We start from the raw sequence: 24,148 nt of genomic DNA, 5'->3' as shown, positions 1-24,148 counted from the left end.
AGACCTACAAAGAACATTAAAGATTCAAGCACTGCTTTGCTCTTATATGAAACATGTGAGATTCACACATTAACATTAGCAAGTTTAAGCTGTACTCTGCACTTTCAGAGCAAGATCTTCCATGACGGATCTATTTTTGAAAAACACCACAACACATGCATTCAATAGGTAGCCAGCTATGTATGATCTGGGAATACACATAAGCGAAGTCTAGCTCTTTCTCTTATATGGATCTCTCGCAACATGAAGACAGCCCCTCCTCAAAATGGTTGCTACACAGACATACATCTTGAGTAACTCTAAAAAGTTAATTCAAATTTTCACCAGGGTAACAAAACAGAATATAGCCCCCCCCCGCAAAAAAACCCACATATCTACACAAGATATTAAATACATTACTAGTGCGAGAAAATTGATCTGCTGGAGTTTCATTTTCTAATCCCTTACTGGATTACACAAATACCAATTTCATCAAAGATTCTTTGCCAGGCCTGGCATTACTTGCTATATCTTATTATTAAGGTAAACATTCCTCAAAGAACTGTATGATTTGAATCTTTCTCTGATTCATTGTGACATCCTATTTGCTGGCTGCTGCTAGAGGAGTCAAAACAGAAATTCAAACACATTTTTTTTTCTTGTCTTTATTGATTTAAGCTTTGGAGACACAGCCCAAAAGAGTGCATCTGTAGAAAATCACCACACATACCACTGATACAGCACTGTCATATTTCAAAACTGGAAGCCATCAACAAATCAGAAGAGAACATTCAAACTAACATGTTTGTTTTTGGAAAAGCAGACTGAATAGAGAGGACATGGGGAGGAACTTCTTTTTGCTTGGAAAAGAAACATTTCAAACAGGAATGAAGAGCTCTTTGTTTAAAATAATGCAGCTCTGGCCACCATGTAATAATTGTAACAAAAATGAGACAATTCATTTATGAGAAACATGTTTAATCTAATGCACAGTTGTGGAAACTTCCTGTGGAATGTCGAGGGGGTTGATGAGGTTGTGTTCTAGTTAGAGGTGCAACCCAGTTGTCAGCAGCCTGTACGCCATGGAGATGGTAACAGCGTACCCAACTGCCCAAGACAAGCCTCTGCTGGGCTGGGGGAGAGGCATCAAATACGCGATAGTGTGAAAGATTCTAGCCCCAACGAAGATCCTGAAATGCAGCAAGGCTGTGGACAGAGCAGGGCCGCTCAGGGCATACAGCAGACCAATGCCAATAAACGGGACAATATTCTCAAGGTCGTTCAGGTGACCTCTAGGGAAAGAATGTTGTTGAACAGTGTTACTTTGCAGAATAAAACACTTGGTTTATTGCATCTTCAAAGCAGGGCTAACAATTAAGGACCAGACTAACACACATTTTCTTTATATGCATGCATAATCTCAGTCAAGTTGATGTGAAAAACTTATTTTCTACCATTGCATGTCCCTCAATTGCCTCCTCCTCCCCTTCAACTTTTATTTTTTACTTTAAATGTGAGAGCTTACTGCTGGCATGAATTGGAAGTACAATTTGACTGAAAAGCACTCCAAAAATCCGAAGTTGTACTGGATAGAGTCTAACAATTTCTTTAGAAAGTACTTTCATCTGTATTATTTCAGCTCCACTTGATAGTCTACAGCATTGCTTTTACAATTCCGTTTTCATGACAAGCTTCAATGCACAAATAGTTTTATTCCAGCCAATGAAAGTGCCTAAAGTTTAGCCAACTTGGAAAACATTCTTTTTTGGGTAGTCTGACCTAATGAGTGTCATATTTGTTCCTCTGCTTAATCTTCTCTACTGCTAGCCCACACAGTTTTTAGCTACTATTTTGATACCGTATATTAAATGATCACAAACGGGCCAAAACCAGAACCCCAGACCTGAAATAGCTTTTTCACACCTGCTCCTAGAACTCTTCTTCGCTTCCCACCATTTTAGGAAACTTTATTTCAAGCAAGAGTTTTGCTGTTGACACTACCACTAATTACCACTAGTTACAGGTTTCCCTGCTCAGAAATTAGGAACGGTTTGCATTGCTTTTTATCATTTTATCATAAAAGCAGAAGCACACTCAAAATTTGCAATCAACATAGAAATATCATATAGAAGTGCCATGGACTCCTTGGTGGCTACACAGAACAGACTTCAGGGAGTTACAGTAGATTCCACTAATTAACCTCCATTGCCAGCATATGTTGCTACCAACCAGCAGTTGCTAATAAGCGGATGGCCGATTTGCAAGCCTGCAACACTGGTACAAGCCTTTCCTGGCTGAGATCCTGGAGGCCAGGCTCAGCAGGAAGGGAGGCTGCAGCCCAGATGCCAGGGCTTTATACATAGAGCAGGGGCACAAGATCCACACCATACGTCTCTGCGCATTCCCTCGGGGTTGGAGTTCAGCCAGTTGTAGCACTTCCTTCCCTGCAAGTAGTGCCCTGCAGCAGGGTGCAGCCCAAAGAAATCAGGTGCTGCGCATCTTTGGCATCCATGCTGCAGCCCCCACCTCTCTTGCACACTGCTGCTCAGTCCCTAGCTTCACCTCCCAGCCTGCAGCCTTTTAACGTCTATGTGCAGGCATGTTTGCTGGGCTGCAGCCCCAGAAGGAAGTGCTGGGACAGAGGGTTGTCAGCCACATGTTTGCAGGGCCGCAGCGAGGGAAGGCATCCCAGCACTTCTTTCCCTGGCTACTGCTTCTCAAGCTTGTCCTCAGATAGGGCCTTTCTTCCTCCCAAAATTGGTAATAAACCAATGCCACTATCCAAATCCCATTAACAGTGATGTCAATGGGATGGAATCGGTTCCCAGCAATACCTTGCCATTAAACTGATCTAGCACATGGGCCAAAAAGGCAAAGCAGCTCGTAGCCTGATTCAACTGTTAGAGACATGCTAGAAAAGTATGTAAATGATAATTATGGGCATTCCACATTAGATAGTGTAACACTAAAATGCAAACCTGTATTGTCAGAGAATTAGTAGTGGTGCTAATTGCATGTGTTTATTTGTATTTTGTTAGATATTAGTTAGCCATGTAAACAGACAATTCCTATTACTATAGCTATTGATTCACAGGTCAAAAGGGAATATTTACATTTAGATGAATCTTGGGTAAAATAATGTCATTGTCTATACGTATCTTTAAAGTCTGTGGTAAACTGGCATGGATAATTAGGTTATTACTGGTGTTGTTTGGAAAACATAATCCATAAACATTACACCAAAAATCTATTGTTCACCCAGGACTGTATAGTTAAGAGGCTGCTAGAAAACCATATAAAAGCTTTGTGGGACCTGATCTTTTCATCTCAAATCTGCTTGATGCTTTATGCAAGGGAAGCTTGAAGGCATAAGACTGAGATCTCAAGTTCCACCTGGATATGAATATTGGACTATAACCTGTGGACTAATTTTGAAAGAACTCTTTGCAACTACAAAGCCCACCTTCTCTCCTATGAAACTGGTATCAGAAATGTACTCATGTCTGTATGTCTACTGATCTTTTAAACAATATTCACTCTTCTTTTCAAATATATTTTAGGTTGGTTAATAAGAATTGGCTGTAAATGTGTATTTGGGTAAGATCTAAAATACTCCTTAACTTGGGATTGGTAGATTTTTCTTATATGATGAACAAGATTTTCAGTTATCCTCACCATATCTGACGTGGGTGTCAGGGTGAAAGCCCAAGGCTGGGTTGTTTTAAAGGAACAGTGTTTTTCACTTCTGTGCAACCAGTAAGGTACTGGAGAAGCTGTTTTGTGCTGGCTTGGTAAATATAAGTAGTGGAATATCCACAAACTTTGGGGATTAGATGCCCCATTCTTTGCAGTTTTCCCTAACTGAATAAATTCAGTGTGGCCTCCGTGGGATCTGGGTCACAGCAGGAAATTGCTAATATTATAAGTGGAATCCTCTGTACATAAATCTACCGTAGAAAAGATGCACTGGATTGCAACTAATTCTCTAACATAGCTTTATTATGCTACCCAGAAATCATTCTGATGGACTTCCATGGTATTACCTGCGCACACGTTCCACGTCTGTATCAGTCCTCAGGTACTTCTTAGCATTCTCACCTTTGCCAAACGTCGCTGTATCTTCTGGGTTAGAAAATGCCTGTTCAAACAAACAGATACCCCAACCAAATGCATGAGAAGCAATGCAGCTCTTCTTGCAAAGACCCTGAACCTTCCTGCAGCTCGGTGTAAACGTGTGTTCCTAAAGAACGTTCCTAACATCCCAGTAGCCCTAACTGATGTTACATGTGTGTCCCAAAGCATTGGAAAATGCCACACTGGAAAAAATCAAGCCTATTCTACATAATAGTTTTTGTACTATTCTAACTGAGTGAGGAGTGGAATTATTTCCTGTACAGTTATAATGCTACATGCCCTAGAGTGGAAGCACATATACTGGTAAAAAAAAAAAATGGGTGTCATAACAGTACATCTTATTCTCATACTCGTATAGGAATAGCCATATTGGTATAAAGGTGCTTTATACTGAGTCCACACTAAGAGAGTTGTATCACTAACTATACCCTTATAATGAGCAATCTAATTTGTGTGTGTGTGGATGGTACCTTTGTTACAAGGAAGGCTGAAGGAGAGCAGAAGTTGACTGAAGCTCAACGTGGTCAAGATAGAAGATGTCTAGGGAGACATCTAGAGGAGATGGCAGTATAACTACTGCCTGCTTGCTTGTTTTCTTCCCTCAGATTCCCATGGGCAGTTTCTCCCCTCCCATCTGCCTTTGACTAGTTGGAAGCAACATTCCCTGTAAGCTGTGCACTTGTGCAGCTGCGCAGGAGAGATTCAAATGGCAGCCCACATATTAGCAGAGCGCACACTAGATTTTGTGCTGGTGGTGCACAGTTGCACATGCCTCAGTGCACATAAAATGTATTCTGCACATGACTGGATGAGATTAAAGAGAACATTGGTTGAAAGCCTGCTACCTTTCCTTTCAGGTAGCCATATACTCCTCTGTTAGCTTGGATATGTGTTTATTTCCTCCCCACTCACTCCTAATTATTTGGTTAGCTTGATGCAATCACACTTCATCTACTTTATAAGGTGGGTGCTCAAGAAACAATGTATTCTGGACAAAAAGAGTGACTCCCTCAGTGAGAAAGGCTTTCTATAAAAAAGAAATGGAATAATTTCAGGGGCAGAGAGGTATAGTATCTCAAATGTGTCTGTAAAAGAGACTGACTTGTAATTATAGGGGGAGGCATTTTCCATTTTGTGACATTAAATGAAGCACCACCAGACTAAGGAAAGTAACTGAATATTATTAGAATAATAATTTAAAAATCGATATTTAAAGCAGAAAAGTAAAGAAATACTTTTGTATTTTAAAGTGAATCTCAGTTCTGCTACATAAAATCCTTGGTTACTTACCTTTCTCGTTATTCTGAAGAATGCTGTTATAATACTCATTAGCATCATTTTTAAAAGGACAATGGTTGTGTAAGTAGCATAAGCCAGAAAGACCTCACTGTCAATTAGTCGGGCAAGTTCAGCCATTTCTTTATATCTCACTGAAGACCTAAAAGAGAAAATTAAGGCCAAGAGCGTAACAAATAGAAGTATGACAATACATTCAAGCAGAACAGCTTTCTTTATCAATGCTGCAGCAATGCAATAATTAAAGGCATTAAGTCTCAGCCTTGTGCCAAATCCCTCCATCTTCCCTAAGCTGTAACTCTAAAAAGTCCTTTTTTCTATCCAACAGTTCTCCTTTTTGAGGAATTGTTTATAGAGTCATTCACAGCCAAAACATTAACAAAATAACCACATACCACCCCCCCCCCCAAAAAAACTCAGCTTCATGACAGAACATAATACATCTTCAGTTGTCAGCACTATAAACACAGTGGAGACTTTCACATGGGCACAAAGTCAAGACTGAGATTTTTCCCTAACAAGTTTAGTGGATGTGGTGAGACAGTCCTACGTTTATCTTTCAATATAATATAATATAATATAATATAATATAATATAATATAATATAATATAATATAATATAATATAATATAATATAATATAATATAATATAATATAATATAATATAATATAATAGACTTTTATCATGAGTGGCATAGTTAAAGTTGCATGCACTTGAATATACTCATGATACAGATGTGGGTCATCACTCCTTCACTGGAAGAGGAGGAGGCAGGAAAAAGGTATCTAGTCTTTGTTTACTGAACAGACTATATAGCCTTGTATCTACTTAGATTGGAGGCCTCCAAAGAACACTCATATGGACTATAAGAATTTGTGTTGGGTATTCAGTGGATGGTATTTGAGTCAGAACAAAACAGATACCTCAACATAGATTTACAAGGCACTGTATTGACAGAGAGGGACTAAGGCGCTCTCTCTCAGAAGTTATGTAGTTTTAAGTTCTAATAACTTCTTGTCAGAGATTCCATGCAATTTTGTTTATTTAGGTTTTTAAGAGTAGTTTATAGACCAATTGTCCCAGACAAAAATAAAAATTTGGATAATTACTAAAATTGTAGATTTTCTGGTAGAATATTTGACAGATTAGCTACTTTCTCTGGATTTCTTTTGTTCACAAATAGGATGGTTGAATTCATTTTTATACAAGATTATTCACCAAACAATTTCTGGAAATAAATCAAACTATGTGGGTTAGCCATGACTTGCTACATGGTACTGTCTGTTGCCTGACTGGGTGAGAGTAACTTTTACTGCATGATAGTTCTTAGACAAGTTCTTACATCCATAAGTTCAAAATATACTTCCCAAAAATACACATTTAGAGTTTGTTCTTCCCATAAATAGCTATAGACTTATAAGAATGGCTGTACAGGATCAGACTAATGGTCCATGTGGCCTAGAGGGGAGCACCAGACACTTAAGAGGGAATGAATAGAGAAGGGCAGTTACTGAGTGACCCATCCCCTGTTGTCCACTCCCAGCTTCTGGCAGTAATAGGTTTTGGGACACCCAGATCATGGGGTTGCCTCTCTGGCCATACTGACTAGTAGCCATAGATGGCCCTATCCTTAAGGAATGTCTCTGTCTCTTTTTTAAGCCAGTTAGACTTCTGGCCTTCACAACATCCCTGGCAATGAATTCCAGAGGCTGACTATGCACTGTGAGAAGCAGTGCTTCCTTACGTTTGTTTTATACCTACTGTCTACAAATTTCACTGGGCGACCTCTGCTTTTTGTGTTATGCGACGGGGTAAATAACACTTCCCTTTTCACTTTCTCCACATCATTCATAATCGTATAGACCATCATACCATCCATCTCTTTTTTAAGATGAGCTGTCTGAGTCCTTTTAATCGCTGTTCATATGGAAATTGTTCCATGTCTGTAATTATTCTAGTTGACCTTCTCTATACCTTTTCCACTTCTAATGTATCTTTTTTTGAGGTGGGACAACCAGAACTACATGCAGTATTCAAGGGGTGGGTGTATCACAGCTATATATACAGCAACATTAGTATATTTTCTGTCTTATTATTTATATTTTATTAACTAGGGTTACCAAATGGTTTAAAAAAAAATACCGGACACACTTGATCTCAGCTCGGGGACGGGAAGGGGGAGGGGACAGGCCAGCAGGGAGTGGAGTTGGTCAGGAGGGAAGCAGGGGAGGCGAGGGTGAAGAACCAGCCGGCGGGGAGCGGGACTGACCCAGGCGCGTGCATATCCTGGGGTGCTGCCCATCCCACACATGGTCCTGGTGGGGCGCACCCCAAGTGAGTCTGGTCTCGGGGATTCCATCACACCCCTCTCCTCCCCTCCCCTCCCCTCTCCTCCCCCCTGTCTACTGCATAGTTGCGAACTGCCTGGGTGTTAGACACGCTCACGCAGTGTGAGCATGTCTACCAGCCAGGCAGTACGCAACTACTTACTGATACTCATGATAATAGTAAAAACATAATTAGAAAATACCAGACATTTATATGTCCGGTATTTTCTCAATTTGTTTCCCAGACAGAAAGCTCAAATACCTGACTGTCTGGTTCAAAACCGGACACCTGGCAACCCTATTATCAACATTCTGCTTACAATGGTGGTGTAGCCAGGTGGGTGCCAGCATATGAGACTGACAAAGTAGGTGAGGTAAATTATTGAACCAATTTCTATTGGTGAAAGAAACAAGCTCTGAAGCCACAAAGAGCTCTTCTTCAGGTCTTGGCATTCTGTAGCTTTTCTGACCACTGCTGTATACTGAGCAGATATTTTCAGTAAACTTGCTTGCCAATACAGTCATTACATTACAAAAGTAAAAGTGTGAACACAGGAAGACAAGGCCTAACACATGGCCAAGAGGGGACACAATCTTAAAATATGTGAAAGGTCATTACAAAGAGGACAATGACCAATTGCTCTCCGTGTCCACTGAAGGCAGGACAGGAAGTAACCTGTGTGTTTATTTATTGGTGCCATAGCCACAGAGCCTCATAGCTCCCATTGGCTCCGATTAGCTGTTTGTAGCCAACGTGAGCTGCAGGAAGTGGCGGTCTGGCCTACGCCGCATCCTGCAGTTCCTATTGGCTGCAAAGGGCCAAGCGGGGCCAAAGGGAGTTGTGAGGCTCCATGGCCACGGCACCCATAAATAAACAAACACACCAGAGTGGCCAGTTAGCAGGTTTCTCAAAGTGGTTTCATGGACCACTTTGAGAAACACTGGTCTAAGTATATTTAATCCTGCCTCAGATGGGTGGGATGTGCTTTCTTCTAGCCCAACATTTCTATGATTCTATTTTTATATATATATATATATATATATATATATATATATATATATATATATATATATATATATATTTTAAAGCACTAAATCACATCCCACCACAAAAAGAGAACTTCAAGTCTGCATTATATAATGCAAAGAAGAAGGATGCTAATCCATTTCCCTCTATTCTACTTTGTTGGTGACTTTTAAGGGAGAGCAAGGGAGGAGTGGACAGCTGAATACATATATTCATAAAACACTTATATGTACAAATCAGGGTGGATAAAAATTGACGATTAAAAAAAGAGAGAGAAAATTTGTTTTATTTAATTCAAAGTTAAATTTGATTTTTTAAAATCAGTAAAATATTAAATTTATAATTTAAAAATAACCATTACAATTAAATCTCAAACATGCTACATCTACACTTACAGTCTAATAAAAATGAATTCATGGATCTAGTCTGTCCAACCAAACTACTAGCTCTTGCTTCTTGAATGTTCTGGGCTTTCAATTTCTGTTTCTTTGTATAGGTTACTTTTTAAACTGCTGAGAAACACACAAGGTTAGGGGTGGGCAAATTCCAGCCTGAGGACTGGATCCGGTCCACAGGGTTAGTCCCTGGCAGGTCCCCATCTCCATGTTTACCTGCGCCTCTGCAGGTATCGGAGGATTACAGCTCTCATTGGCCGTGTATTGCCATCCTTTGATAGCTGCAGAGATGCAGGTAAACATAGCGGCAGCAGCCCGCCAGGTACAAACCCTGCAAGCTGTAGTTTTTTTATTGCCCACCACTGCACAATCTGGATAGGATTTTTTTTTTTTTGGTGGTGGACTGTGGCCAATTACTGCAGAGGAGTTAAGACAGAGATACAATATATAGGAAAGGACAGAGGCAGCATAGAAAGGAACAGTGAAGTGGACTGGAAAGAAAAAGGGAAGATGTTATTCAGCACAGACACACACTTTTCTATATTCCCCAACATTTTTGCCACAGAAAAATGGCTTCTGGGCATAAGAGAGATCCTACCTGGGAATATTTTGTAGAAATTCGTTCCTGGGTAAAAAGGAATATATATATTAAGTGTAAGCAGCACAAGACGACGATGCAGGGCCTAGTTGCAAGAATGAAACATCAATAAGCAAAACTGCTTACTGGGAGAAAGTGATGTAGATGTGGATGTGGCTGAGTAGATCAACTGGCTAGTGGCTTAAATAATTCACTTTGCAATGCATCATTCTTCAAGACTCTCTACTTTTTAGTATAAGTGTGATTTGACAAGTAAACTCCCAAGCTATTTGCTGTGTTGGAGGTTGCTAGAAAAATAGTTTAACTTAGCTAATCCTTAAGGCTTAATTAGTTAACTAGGTTTAGAATCTATCACCCAAGAATTCCAAACAGAAAGCTGAAGTAAGAGAAATCTTAAGTTGCTAGTTGCCACTGTCATTTTCTTATTTTATACTAGCAGACTTAGGCTACATCTAGACTGCAGGCTTCTTTCAGAAGAAGCTTTTTTCGGAAGAGATCTTCTGGAAAAACTTCTTCCGAAAGAGCACATCGACACACAAAAGCAGGGCCTTTTTTCCTCCTCCATCCCCCACCCTCAGCAGCCCAGGGTTTGAGGGTAGGGAGCCTACTTACCAGTGTGCTGGCAGGCAAAATGGAGTCCCAGCTCTGCTGGCCACTCTCTTGGTATGGCTGCTAGAGATGTAAGCGAGTAGTCGACTATTTGATAAGCATATCCTTCTCAGATAGTCGACCAGTGACTCGAATAGTCGCTCCCCCTCCCCGCCCCCACCTTACTGTCTCTATCAGAGAGAGGCAGCAAGTGGGGGGAAGCAGGAGCTGGTGCTCTAGGTCTCCATGGGAGGGCAGGCAGGAAGCGGGGAACTGGTGGTGCTTCTGCCTTAATGTAGCAAGAGTGCGGCTCTTGCTACATTTCAAAAGTAGAAGTGCAGCGGGAGCAGGGGGCAAGCAGGGGACTCAAGCTATCCCCTTGCTAGCCCCGTGCTCCCTGCTTTTGAAATACACAAGAGTGGGGGCTCTTGTACATTTCAAAAGTAGGGAGCACGGAGCCAGCGGGGGACTGCTGCAGTCCCCCGCTGGCCCGTGTTCCCTGCGGCGCTTCCACCTCTGAAATGTAGCAAGAGCCAGCAGGACTCTTGCTACATTTCAAAGACAGAGGTGCCCTTATCAACTAATCGAATAGTCAATGCATTACGTCAACTATTTGATTAGCTGATTAATCTAAATTTAACATTCTTAATGGCGGCCTCCAGTGGACACTCTGTAGGAAAGCTCTCCCCAGCAGGCTTGCTGCCCCCAGTGGCCACTCTCATATCACATACGTCCTCTCTGTGCCTCTCCTTCTGCATGTTATGGAAAACAGTCCTTTTCACGGGGCTTCTGGTTCTCCTGGCACAACCAAATCCTCACTTTGATTTAAGTTAGGAGAAGAGGAAGCTACATACCAAATTTGGTGGCCCTAGCTCTTACCGTTTAGGAGGAGTTCTTGAACAAACAGACTCGCACACAGACACACTCTAGGTCTACGTGTAGACTACAAGCCTCTTTCAAAAGAGGCTTTTTCGAAAGATACTTTCGAAAAAGAGTGTCTAGACTACAACCAGTACTTTCGAAAAAGCAAGCCGCTTTTTCGAAAGAGAGCACCCAGGCAGTCTTTTGAAAAAAGGCATTAATCCTTGTAAAATGTGGTTTTCCATGGTTGAAAAGAACTGCCACGTTCTTTCGATTTACTTTCGAAAGAATGCGGCAGCAGTCTAGACACAGAGGAAGTTTTTTCAAAAAAACCCTGTAGTCTAGACACACCCTAAAATATATACATATAGATTACATAATATATATCCCTTATTTTGGAACATCATGGCCACAGACCATAAGGGTGATGCCATAAATCTATTCCCTGTTTTACTTCAGCATGACTTTTCCAAGTGAAACCCATTCTATACTTGTTTTCCCCAAAGAAGACATGCCAGTGAGTTCAATGGGGATTACTCCAAAATTAAGTGCACTGTAAAGCACGGTCTTTGCTTTTTTGGTAACTTGATTTAAATTAATGATTTTCTGGTCCTTTAAATCAATCCACCCTGACACAAATTAACATCTACACTACAAAATATTAGCGCTCTTAATGACTGTCTCTTGTGTTTCTCTCACACACATTTCCTTCTCCTACCCACATATATATTGCTTGTAACCTGCAAAGGACAAATGTTTTATTTGGTATTTTTGGTTTTTTGTTTCAAATTGCTTAGGAATTAGAATGGGATTCAGAGCACATGATGGTAGCCAGAAATAGAGGTCTTCTGGATTGAAGAATGAATTTATTTTTACTTAAAAGCATAAGCAACAGACTAGATATGCTAGTATGATGTTTATATAATAGGCATGAGTATCTCATTTTTGCAATAAAACTACTGACATATTTGAGTGCATTATCAGTATTTGAAGTAAAGTTGCTTCATTTCCAGGGAGTGCCAAACAAACTAAAATCATCTTACTCAGGGACACATTGACCCAGGTGAGTAATCAAAACAAGACTTGGCTAAATAGTTTACCCCTGGAGAAAGAATTTGTAAGAACAGGTTTTTTTAACCATTTGCAGGAAAAGATTAGAAAAGAATAGGCAATTGTCTTTTCCCACGGCATTTTTAAGGGAATTCCTGTGAGATTGCTCTCAACAGCACAAATGCTCTGGAGTGGATGGAACTTTGTCAGAGCAAGATTAAATAAAACATTTGGGCTATGTCTAGACTGGCATGACTTTCCGCATATGCTTTTAAAGGAAAAGTTTTTCCGTTAAAAGCATTTGCGGAAAAGAGCGTCTAGATTGGCACGGATGGTTTTGCGCAAAAGCATTTTTTGTGGAAAAGCATCCGTGCCAATCTATATGCGGTTTTGCGCAAGAAAACCCCGATCGTCATTTTTGCCATCGGGGCTTTTTTTCGCAAAACAGTTTTTAGCAGTTTACACTGGCCCTCTTGCGCAAAAGCATTTGCGCAGAAGGCTTTTTCCCGAGCAGGAGCAGCATAGTATTTGCGCAAGAACACTGACAATCTTATATTAGATCATCAGTGTTCTTGCGCAAATTCAAGCGGCAAGTGTAGACAGCTGGCAAGTTTTTCCGCAAAAGCGGCTGCTTTTGTGGAAAAACTTGCCAGTCTAGATGCAGCCTTGTATTGCAGTAGGGCTTAGGGTTCTCAAATAAGATCAGGGCCCCCACTGTGCTAGACACTGTACAAATATTCTGTAAAAGATGGCCTGCCCCAAAGAACAATTTAAAGAGTTGCTTTGCATGAGGGTTTTTGTTCATTAATCACAGAGCAAATGGCAGGTGGCTTATAATATTGTGAGTACCCTTGATGGACCTATATCCCCTTAAAAAAAAACCCTTTGTGTGTTGCAAAGTCAGCACTTGAAAACTAGAAAGCATACATTTGTAATTCTGAACCCTCGTGCAACCATCTATGAACTGAAGGAGCCAGGGGTCCTTAATATGTGATTATGTAATTCAAGACATTATTGTAATACACCCACAAAGAAGATGAATTAGGTTATATGGGACAACCAAAATCTGGCTTTTTAAATTTTACTTTAAAGTGCCTTGCAATTATTCTTTTGAACAGAGTTCTTTGATAGGTGATTTACAAGGGTTGAGATCTTCTTTTACAGGGAAAAAAAAAAAAGAGAAAAAAAACAAGTTCTATCATGTATAACCATCTTGGCCTGAGCCTTCAACATTGCGACAGACTGCTTCCCTTTGAACTACAAGACTGCCTTAGCTGGCAGAAGGTGGTTGTTATCCCCAAGTTTCATGGGACATGAATAGCTATGTCCGAGGTATATCAGTGGATGGGGGGAATCAAGTTAGTAAGAGTCTCTGCCAATCCGTTGTCACTACCCTAGGTAGTGGAAGGGCTTCTAGCCCATGCAGGGCTCCCAGGCTGGCATAGAGCTCACTGGGGCCAAGTTCTAGGTCTAGAGATGAGGGAGACAAAGCCATCTAGATCCCTTTCTCCAACACACCACTACAGCAGCTTTCAGATGTACCCAGTACCACGTGGCACTCTCACAAGAGTCTCTGGAGAAATGTAGAGAGAAAGGAAAAGTGATTCTTTAACCCAGGGGTAGGGGAACCTTTTTTCAACCAAAGGCTAGTGACCCCCAGAAAAGATCAGTGACAGGATACACATAGCCCCCCAGAGTGAATGTGGGGTGGTGGTGAAAAGGCTCAGGTCTTCCTCAGGCTATTGGCGTGGGACAAAAAATGAGAGACTCAGGATGAGGGAGGGGACTCCAAATTGGGGCAGAGTGTGGGAGGAGATGAAGGCTCCAATGGGAGATGCAGGCTCTGGGATAGGGCTGGGGATAGAGTTTTGAGGCATAGGAGGGGGCTCTGGGCTGAGGCTCTTGGCATGCAGGAATGGTCTCAGAGCAGGTGGGTGAGGTGGGAATGTGGGGTCTGGGTTAAATACTGGTTAACTGATTAGTCAATGAACCTCATGAATTCTTATCAGTTATCCAACTATTCTGTAGTCCCCGGGGGTGAGGTTGGGTGCCAGTGCGCTCTGGCCCCACTCCCAAGAAGCCCCCTGCCACTTTGCGCTGCTGCCTCTGATACAGCTCTCCTTGCAGACCGGCTGCCTGTCACCCCATGCTGCTGCCTCTAATACAGAGGCAGTACCGTGGGGTGGCAGCAACCACTGTCCAGGAGGAGAGGGGGGTATGAACTCCTACACCAGGCACAAGTGTATTAGGAGCCAGGCAGGAAGGGAGCCCAGCTCAGTTCTGGGACTGAGCCGGGCTGCCTTCCCGCCTGGCTCCTAATACACTTTAAATGCAGAGCTGCAGTGGGGGTAGGTCCCGGACCCGGCGCAGGTCAAGACTGAGCCAGGCTGCTGGCCAGCCTGCTAAAAAATTTACTGGTGGGGCTGGGGGGGAATGCATGTAGTCTATACCATTAGCCTATAGGCTTTTGCGTATCAGTTAATTGGTTAATTGACTACACTATTACTTCTCTAGTCTGGGAGGGAATTAGGATGCTGGAGTGGCCTCAAGGCTGGTTGCAGGAGGTAGGGGGAACGGTCTGGGACCGAGTTTGGGTGCAGGAGGAGACTCCAGACTGGGACAGAGGGATGGTATGTGGAGTCTGGGAGGAGCAGGAGGGAGCTCAGGGCACAGCAAGGCTCACCATCAGTGACAGCTTCCTATCGGTGGCATAGCAGGGCTAAGGCAGGCTCTCTGCCCACTCTGGCCCACACCATTCCCAGAAGTGGCCAGCACAACCCTGCAGCCCATGAGGAGGTGGAGGGGAAGCTGCACATGCTGCCCTCACCTGCAGGCACTGCCACCGCAGCTCCCATTGGCGAGGTGATGACACATACGGAGCTTCCCTGATCAACATATGCCAGCACTCGCAACTCCAGGACAGCGGGGGAGGTAGGGAGAGAGACACCAAGACTCAGGGCTTCCAGATAGTAGTGTAGAGACTTGCTGCGGGCCAGATGAAACTAAGCAGGGAGCTGGATCCAGCCCATGGGCCAGAGGTTTCCCACCACTGCTTTAACCACGTCTCTCAGTAGAGAACAACAGACAGGATTGCCAGATGGTTTCAACAAAAATACCGGACACCCATGCCATTACGTCACAATCTACATTGCATCTTATTTAGAAAATACATTTATATTTTCTCAATTTGTTTCCCGAAAAGAAAGCTCAAATACTGGAGTGTCTAGTTCAAAACTGGACACCTGACAATCCTAATAACAGATGTTCAAGGGACCATAAAAACTAAAAGGGGCAGTTCTGCAGCCTGAGACTTCACCTGCTGACTAGCCAAGGCCTGTGCTAACAACAGAAGTACAACACTCAAAGAGAAGGTTATAATAGTTGTAAATATACGTGTCACAACCAATTCCAACTATAACATTATATTCACTTATTTTCCCTAATTGTGAAAACTGATCTCAGAAGTTCCAAGCTTCTATTAAATTTAGGCCTTGTCTTTAGAAGTGATTAAGAAAGCAGCCTGGGGAGAGGAGGTGGCAGAAATTCTCATGCATTAAAATCCAAGTGAAGCCAAGGTAGTTTGTAGTTTTCACATCAGGCCAAGGTAAACAAACACTATGGAGAAGCTCAGTTTACCTTAATCTGCTAATTTGCAGTAAAGCTCCAATTGCCTTGTTTTTACTAGGATTTCAACACGCTTTCTCCTTAAGTGTGGACATAACCATCGGCTATGCCTACAGTGTGACAAGAGACTCACAGCACAGCCATGGCCAGCCTATGTCAGCTGACTCAGGCTTGCAGGGTGACATTTGTGGGACTATAAAATTGCAGAGTAGACATTCATGCTTAGATCGGGAGCCTGGGCCCTTGGACACCTTCCCTCGGGGATCTCAGAGTCAGGCTCCAGTCTGAGCATCTAGCTGGTGGTTTTATATCCTTGCAGCCCAAGCCCAAGTCAGCCAACGTAGGCCAGGTGCAGGTAATTTATCGCAGTCGACCGTAAGAATCTGTTGGATTCCACAAAGCTCTTAGATTCCATATGCAGGTTACTAAAAGTGGACAAGTGAGAAGATCTCAGAGACCTTGTCCACACGGGGAGCAGAACCATATTAAAACTCATGCCACTCTCAGTCCTAATTCCACCACAATTACGAATGACAATCCACTGCCCATATCATTGCAGCCAGAAGCATCAGTATGTCCAGGTTTGTTAGGCTTAGATCTTGCTCTCTGAAATTCTGCTTTAGACACTCCCTTAACAAGTCTAGTTTCTTAACAGGTTAAACGCCATTGCAAATTGTGGGCTGGATGCTTCAATTAGACATCCCATTAAAGTCCAAGGGGGTTTGGTACAGCGAGAAGCTACAAGGGCAGGTCACTCTCTATGAAAAATGGTTTTAACTGCTTCGTGGAATGGCCCACAGTGTCTGATGTCCATGCTACTTTCCTTCTGTCGGTGGTGCACATCCTCACCAGGAGCACTTCACAGGCTAAAGAGGGGTTGCAGAAGTTGGGGAGGAAGGAGCAGAGCCAGGGCTCTCAGTTCCATGGAGCTCCCCGCTAGGAATCACAATGTCCCCTGCAGGCTCTTGCCTCCCCGCTCCCTATGGGGAGCAGCCATCAGACTTCTTGCCTACATGAGCAGGGAGCTGGGGACAACCAGGCTCTAGGTTTCTGGGTTCAGAACCCTGAAACTGATAAGACAGCCAACAGCCAATGAAAGTAATGTAGTAACAAGACAGTGAGTATGCAAGTTACAGCTTCACTACAGCCAGGATCAATGATCCAGTGATTGATGTACTGGGGGTCAATTTAGCATGTCTAGTGAAGACCTGCCAAACTGATGACAGGTTGCTCTGCAGTCAACCCCAATACCCTACCCTGAACAAGAAAAGTAAGGTAAGATGGTAAGAAGGTCTCCCATCGACCCAGTGCAGGGTAGATACTGTAGGTAGATGATCTAAGCTACGTTGACTCCAGCTACATTATTCACATAGCTGGAGTTGTGTACCTTAGGCCAACTTACTGCGGTAGTGTAGATGTAGCCACAGATTACACACAACAGCTACACCAAGATGTCTATGTCTCTTACGGAGTTGCAGTTACTATGTCAGGGTAGTAGGAGACTTACATCAGCTAGAGAAAAGCTGTAATGCATAAATTGACATACAGTAAAACTCCACTGGTCTGGCATCCAATGCTCCAGCAGTCCTGATGGTCCAGCACCAACGGGAACCCGGAAGTGCTCCGGGCAGCCGGACTATTGGAGCTGCTCTGGGCCTGGCTTCCCCGATTCAGTCGCTGCTGAAACTGACCAGCAGCTGAATCGGGGACGCCTGGGGCAGAGCATCTGGAGTGCTGCCGGGTTGGTCCCGCAGCGCCGAGGGGCGGCTCTATGGGACCAACCCGGCAGCACCCCAGCTGCTCTGTCCCAGGTGTCCCCAATTCAGCCACTGCTGAAGCTGACCAGCAGCGGCTGAATCGGGGACACCTAGGGCAGAGCTGGACTATCAGAAGGGGGGGCTATGAGGGGTCTGGGGTGGCAACCCCTTCCCCCCCACCTCAGACCCCTCATAGCCCCCCCTTCCGATAGTCCGGCATATCTGATAATCTGGCACCCCCTGGGTCCTAAAGGTGCCGGATTATCAGAAGTTTACTGTAGTTAGATTGATGTATGCTGCTTTATGTCGACCTGAATCAAGTGCAGAACAAGTCTGAATTGCACTAGTTGCCGCTGACCCTGTTTTTAAACTGATACAGAGGCAGCAGCATGGGGCAACAGGGTACTCACCGGGAATAGGGACGGGAGAGCACCACCTGCCGTCCCTGCCCCCGGGGACTTTCAAATAATCGTGTAACCGATAGATTTGGTGTGGTTATATGATTACTCAATTAAACGATATCTAACATCCCTCGTGGAAACATTTAAACTGGCTTATATCACTTGATATTGATTTAATAAAGAATCAATTTAAAGTAGACTGAGATAAAGCATATTTAAATTGATTCAAGAATATTTGCATGTGGGTTTTATACCTAACAATCTAAAAACTAATTTGACATACAGTATCAACATGGCTTCAGCACCTCAAGAGCAGTGGCTCACCATATCCCATCTTGTAAACATAAAGGCTGTGTCTAGACTGGCCACTTTTTCCGGAAAAGCAGTTGCTTTTCCGGAAAAACTTGACAGCTGTCTACACTGGCCGCTTGAATTTCCGCAAAAGCACTGACGATCTCATGTAAGATTGTCAGTACTTTTGCAGAAATACTATGCTGCTCCTGTTCGGGCAAAAGTCTTTTTCCAAAAAACTTTTGCACAAAAGGGCCAGTGTAGACAGCAGAGATTTGTTTTCTGCAATCGGGGCTTTTTTGCGCAAAAGCACGTCTAGATTGGCCACAGACGCTTTTCCGCAAAAAGTGCTTTTGCGGAAAAGCGTCCTGCCAATCTAGACGCACTTTTCCGAAAATGCTTTTAACAGCAAACTTTTCCGTTAAAAGAATTTCCAGAAAATCATGCCTGTAGACGTAGCCAAAGATTTTTGTGGTTTCCCAAACACCCCCTTCCAGTTCTTTGTGCCACTTATTTTGAGTCTCAATCTTTTTTTTCATTCTGTGAACCTTCAGAAAGGATTTCCCACCACAATTACCATCTGTGTAAAGAATCCAAAAATTCTTGCACAATACTTCTGCTCTGACATTTTCCTCTTTATCTCCAAATACTCCCGTTTACTTGCCCAGGACCATGACTCTGCAATTTCATACTGATGAAATCTTATCAGCCTTTTTCTTGCATCACCTCTGTACACAATGGCCAAAGGATAAGCCAGTTTACTCACATTCATGCTGACTTTGTTGATTTTTTTTTAAAGATACACAATGCATTCAGTCATGGCAAAAAGTGTTGAGAATGATTTCCTTACTCTGCATCTTGACAACATACCAAGCACTTAGAACTAGTTACAACTACCTTTCAAAAGTTAGTGAGAGATGAGGTAACATTTATTGAACTGACTTTTTTTTTTTTTAACTGGAAGGGATAGGGAATTCTTCCTCGTGCCAACATTTTATGTGTAATTATATTAAATTTCAAAGTTAATTTAATTCATTTGGGGGTGGGAGACATGGGCTTATCCCCTGGGGAGAATTTTTTTAAAGCAACTTCATTCATTTGGGGCCCTGTTTATTCCAGAGATGAATATTTGTAAGTAACTTGTAGACTCCTTAAAACATTCCAAGTTTACCCACACAACCCTTGGTGTTTGTTTTGAAATATACAAAACGCGGGTCTCAATCCTGCAAATACAAGGAAGGGGGGGGGGGGGAGGAAGCAATGCTGCCCTTGCAAAAGCCCTCCTTAAAATCAGCTGGGGCAAATGGGGGGGGGGTTCCTTCGCTCAGAGGCGCCCCCCCACACACACACACACATTTGCATGGGAGAGTGTGCACAGGACAGCAAGTGTTCACTGAAAGTCCCAAGAACCCCACCAGCACCCCCTGAAGGACGCAGCGGCCGGGTTTGCAGACGGCGGAGCCAGGCGGCCGAAGCAGACAGTCTCACACAACAGCGCCCCTCACTGCCCCTGTACCCCCTTCTCTCGCCAGCCTCGGGCCCTGAGCGGGGCCGGGGGGCGAACCGCCCGCGCCCAAACACTGGGGGGGAAGCGGAGCCGAACTTTTCGCCAGGGCCCCAGCTCTGGCTTCCAGGCTGCAGTTCAGAGCCCACGCGGGCTGCCTGCCCCGCGCCCTCGGGAGCCTCCGCTCTGGGAGGTCCCGCCCGCAGCACGCCAGCTGCCAGGGGAAGACACCCCGCACCTTGCCCGGGACACCCCGCCCTGGCCCCGGGGGTGCACTGAACGCACCTGGCTTCCGAGCGGCTAGGCAGGCGAAGAGTCACACGGCACCGCCTCCCACACTGGCTCTGTGCTCCCAGCTGCCCGGCCCGCCCTGCTTCCTGGCCCGCCCCTCGCTGAACTCCCCTCCCCTTCTGCCCTGGGCCTCCCAGCTTAGCATGTTCCCTTCACTGCAGCTCCCGTCCCGCTCTGCTCCCTTCTTTTCTGCCTCGGCTCCTCCCCCCATGACCTTCTCTCCTCTTCCACCCACTTTCATTCCTCTATCACACTCCCTCCCTTTGGACTATGATCATCCTTCAGCCCGGAGGCCTCACTCCCCTGGGTGTGTTGCAAGAGGGAAAGGGGGGGGGGGGGGTAGCTCTTTCCAAACAGCTCTTTCAAGAGCTTCAGGGAGTAGCCGAGTTAGTCTGTTACAGAAAAAAAACGACAAATGGTCTGGTAGCACTTTCCTTAGTCTATAAAGTGCTACCAGACCATTGGTTGCTTTTTTAGCTCTCTCAAGGTTAGGAAGGAACCTTGAAGCGCAGGGCCAGCCTTAGGGAAAATAGCACCCTGGGCGAACTTGTATTTTGGTTCCCCTTGAGTTCAAGTATGTAGTAGTGTTAGTGAACATAGTCTATAAGGTGCCACAGGACTCCTCGTCGCTTTTGCAGATTCAGACTAACACTACCCCTCTGATACTTGATTTCAGAAGTAAAGCACTCATCTCAACCGTTGTCATAAACTTACCCAAAAGAAGACAACATTTGATTCAATTGTATTGAAATAATAAACTATGGAAGTTGTACAAACATTGTAGCTAAGTGTCAAATAAACTAAACTTTAAACTAAACACTAAACTGATGAATAAAAACACAGACAAAACGTTGCTCACCAGATGCTAAGATTCAGAAGATTGTGCTGCAAGCCTTTGCTGCTGCAAACTGTGACATTGCTTGTGGCAGGTGAGATTGTGAGCCATGGCATTCTCCATAGACAGGGGCTGGAACTGGAGTCTCAGCAAATTAAGGGACAGGGCACATGAAGGAAGCTGCTTAGTCCTTTGCTCCCCTGGGTGCAGGGCTGCTTTTGTCTCTGCCCCTTGCAGAGGGAATTGTCACGATCAGTGCTTCTTGGCTAAGCCCTTCCTTTAAGAGCTACATGGGGAATGGACTATTTTAGATGAAATATTTACCCTAAAATATGAGGCACAGAAGGCAGGCTGCTATGTTTGAATGGCACCAGATTGTGAAATGAAACAGTGGGTGAAAAACCTTCAGTGGGGTTCTTCCTCCATAGTTTGAGTAGCTCGGCAAAAGCACTGACAGCTCCCTTGCTGCAGCTGCACTTGCCCCTTATGCCTGGTGCTTGGCCTGCAGCTCAGAGCGAGCTCCATGCTGTCAGACTGGGGCTGCATCTTGCCTGAGCCCATGATCCTCCTGCAGCCCTCTGGCCACTCCTGACTCTCCAGGGGCACCATTTCAAATTTTGGTGGGGGGAGGGAGCAACTTTAACTGTGATTCCAGAGGATACTTAGGCACCTGAAATCTCTAGGATTTTTTTTCAAATAACTTAGAAATTAGCTGTTGATTTCACAGTACAGTTTGGACCTCATTAGTCCAGCACCCTCTGTACCTGAGTAGTCCCACATGAGGGAATTTGTCGGACCAGGGAAGGTCCCCTGCCACCAGTCCTCTCAGCCTGCCACCGGCTCCTTTGGCTCAACTGCTGGCTCGGAGACATGGCTGCCCCAGCCAGGCTGCCATAACTACTGCTCTAGCCCCACTGCTGGCACAGCAGCACACAGCCCTAGCTCTGCTTCTGTGGACCAGCCCTGCTACTGGCCAACATGCGACCCCAGTCGGGCTGCTGACCTGCCTTGGCCTCAGACGGGCTTCCCCTGCTGGGTTGCCAGGGCTTGGCGTTACTGCCAGCCAGGCTGCCACAGTTCTCTCCCCACTGCTGAGCCGGCGCACAGCACCGCTCGGGTTGCCGCAGCACTATCCAGCTGCTGGACTGGCATACACAGGCTGCCCCTGCCCCTGCCACACTACCACAGCCCTGCCTTTTGCAGGGCTCTCAGCTGCTGGCCTCCTGCCCCATGGCTCTCTCGTTCAGCAACATCCATGGTCCTCCCAGTCTACAGATGTTGCCAGACGAGAGAGTCCGATTTAGGGAGGTGCAACCTGTACACACAAATCCTGAAATATTTCCATCAGAATATCTTGACATGTGATGTTGACTTTTAGTGATTTTTCTGTTTTGTTGTAGGCATGTTGGTACTGGGATGAGAGTCACAAGGTGAGTGAAGTAATATCTTCAATTGGACCAAATATGGTTGGTGAAAGAGACAACCTTTGGAATTTCATTCAACTCTTCTCCAGGACAGTGGAACTCAAAAGGGCTAATCTCTTACCAACCAAAGCTGGTCCAAAATAAAAAAAAAGATATTACCTCCTCCACCTTTAAAGCTTGAACTCTTTGAATCGCAACTTCTGCTGTCATTAAAAAATTACCTGGCCTCCCCCCATAATTTCCCACAACCGTGAAAATTATAAATAAGACTAAAAGCTTAAAAACATTTATTGCACACAGTTATAAAAAATAAAAAGTGCATTCTACGAAGCCTATTTATAAGCCAGAGCAGCAACAGTGAAGCATTGCAGAAGAGGTGAGGGGATGGGGCAGAGCCTCTATTCCCATTGAGTTTGTTCTGAGTTTAAGGCCTGACTGAAAGTGCAAGTCACAACAATCACACATTATTCTTAGATCCTCACACCAGGAACCCCAGTGACTTCCAAAGCATGAAGAAGATTTGCTGGTTCAGATGGGAGCAAAGAAAATGTCCTTATTCTTAATCTTGATGCAAGAACAACACTATGCCCAACAACAGCTTTGACAAGGCCTCCTGCCTGGTCAAATCAGCATCCTGTTAATAGTAATAGAGATGTAGTCGTGTTAGTCTGGTGTAGCTGAAACAAAAAACAGGACTATGTAGCACTTTAAAGACTAACAAGATGGTTTATTAGGTGATGAGCTTTCGTGGGCCAGACCCACTTCCTCAGATCAAATAGGTGGAAGAAAATTGGCATGACCATATATACCAAAGGATATATTTCATCCTGTTAAGTATAACTTGTAGTGAAAATAAACAGAACCTAAGGGCTCTGGATAGATAGGTGATCAAGAGTTGAATGAAAGGTCTGAGTTTCACACCACCCCCTGTGACTCCATTTCCCTCTCCTCTGCACCCACCCGCCTCACATTGGGGAAACAGCAACAGCAACCCCTCCCTCCCCCCGCCCACACACACACTAAAAATAAGTGAGTGAAGCTTCTGAGCCAGGGGAGCAGAGAGGACAGAACCTTCACCTGCTAATGGGGGGCACAATTTAAAGCTCCCCCCACAACGCAAGTGTCATACCCTCTCCCCAGCCGGTAGCCCAGCCCTCCCCCTCAGTTCCCTTATGGGAAAGCAACTGTTCCTTCCTTCCTAACCTAACCTCAGCAGCCTTCTCTCCTCCCTACTGCACCAGTCTCAGCTGTTTGGTACACATACTACTTGTTTCTCTCTTCTGTCCTGGCCCTGGGCTGGTTCCAGCCAGCAGGAGAAGGAGGGGAAGAGAGCTGGGCAGGCAGACGCTAGCAGAAAAATGGGTGGAGGGATATTGTGACCCAGGGCAGTGCATGTCCCCCCATGTGTCACCTCTCTGCAGGGAAGAGATGGGATTACAGGCCGGCTACAACACTATCCTAGGTTAACCTGGTGCTCACTTGGCAGAGCCAAATGTGTGCACAGTGCCCCAGTCCTGCCGGCAGAGCCAGGGGAAAGCCCTTTCCTGGACAAGTGACTCTTAGGGGAGAAAGGGAAGAAAAGGGACGGTGGACCCAGATATGCGCCACACTAACACACACCCAGGTTACGTCTACATTGCATCCCTCTTGCACAAAAACCTATGCAAATGAAGCACAGATTAACATATTGCTGCACTTCATCTGCATAATTAATTAGGGTCCGTTTTTGTGCAAAAGCCTTTTGCGCAAAAAGGAGCCATCTACA

The 24,148-nt window shown here is 44.5% G+C and overlaps 1 protein-coding gene across 1 annotated transcript; it reads right to left on the bottom strand.

Annotated features, from left to right (window-relative positions):
* Positions 1-851: 851 nt before the first annotated feature.
* On the bottom strand, positions 852-20,275 carry MGST1 (microsomal glutathione S-transferase 1). The gene is made up of 4 exons (XM_075897631.1): positions 20,119-20,275; positions 5,404-5,551; positions 4,023-4,117; positions 852-1,271 (listed from the first exon to the last, which is right to left on the bottom strand). The coding sequence occupies exons 2-4, from the start codon at positions 5,527-5,529 to the stop codon at positions 1,025-1,027; spliced, it is 468 nt and encodes a 155-aa protein (XP_075753746.1). The 5' UTR covers positions 5,530-5,551; positions 20,119-20,275; the 3' UTR covers positions 852-1,024.
* Between the last annotated feature and the right edge of the window lie 3,873 nt (positions 20,276-24,148).

This window comes from Pelodiscus sinensis, chromosome 1 (genome assembly GCF_049634645.1).
Source record: "Pelodiscus sinensis isolate JC-2024 chromosome 1, ASM4963464v1, whole genome shotgun sequence".
NCBI lineage: Eukaryota > Metazoa > Chordata > Testudines > Trionychidae > Pelodiscus > Pelodiscus sinensis.
The sequence above is the reverse complement of the archived record's forward strand: the minus strand, read 5'-3'. Positions and strand labels throughout refer to the sequence as shown.

What these genes read in the sequence shown, in the direction of transcription:
- MGST1 (XM_075897631.1), bottom strand. Translation starts at nt 5,529, where the DNA reads ATGGCTGAACTTGCCCGACTAATTGACAGTGAGGTCTTTCTGGCTTAT. An exon ending in TCTTCAGAATAACGAGAAAG is followed by an intron (nt 4,118 to 5,403) that starts GTAAGTAACCAA and finishes TTGTTTGAACAG; the next exon opens with GCATTTTCTAACCCAGAAGA. An exon ending in GACGTGGAACGTGTGCGCAG is followed by an intron (nt 1,272 to 4,022) that starts GTAATACCATGG and finishes TTCTTTCCCTAG; the next exon opens with AGGTCACCTGAACGACCTTG.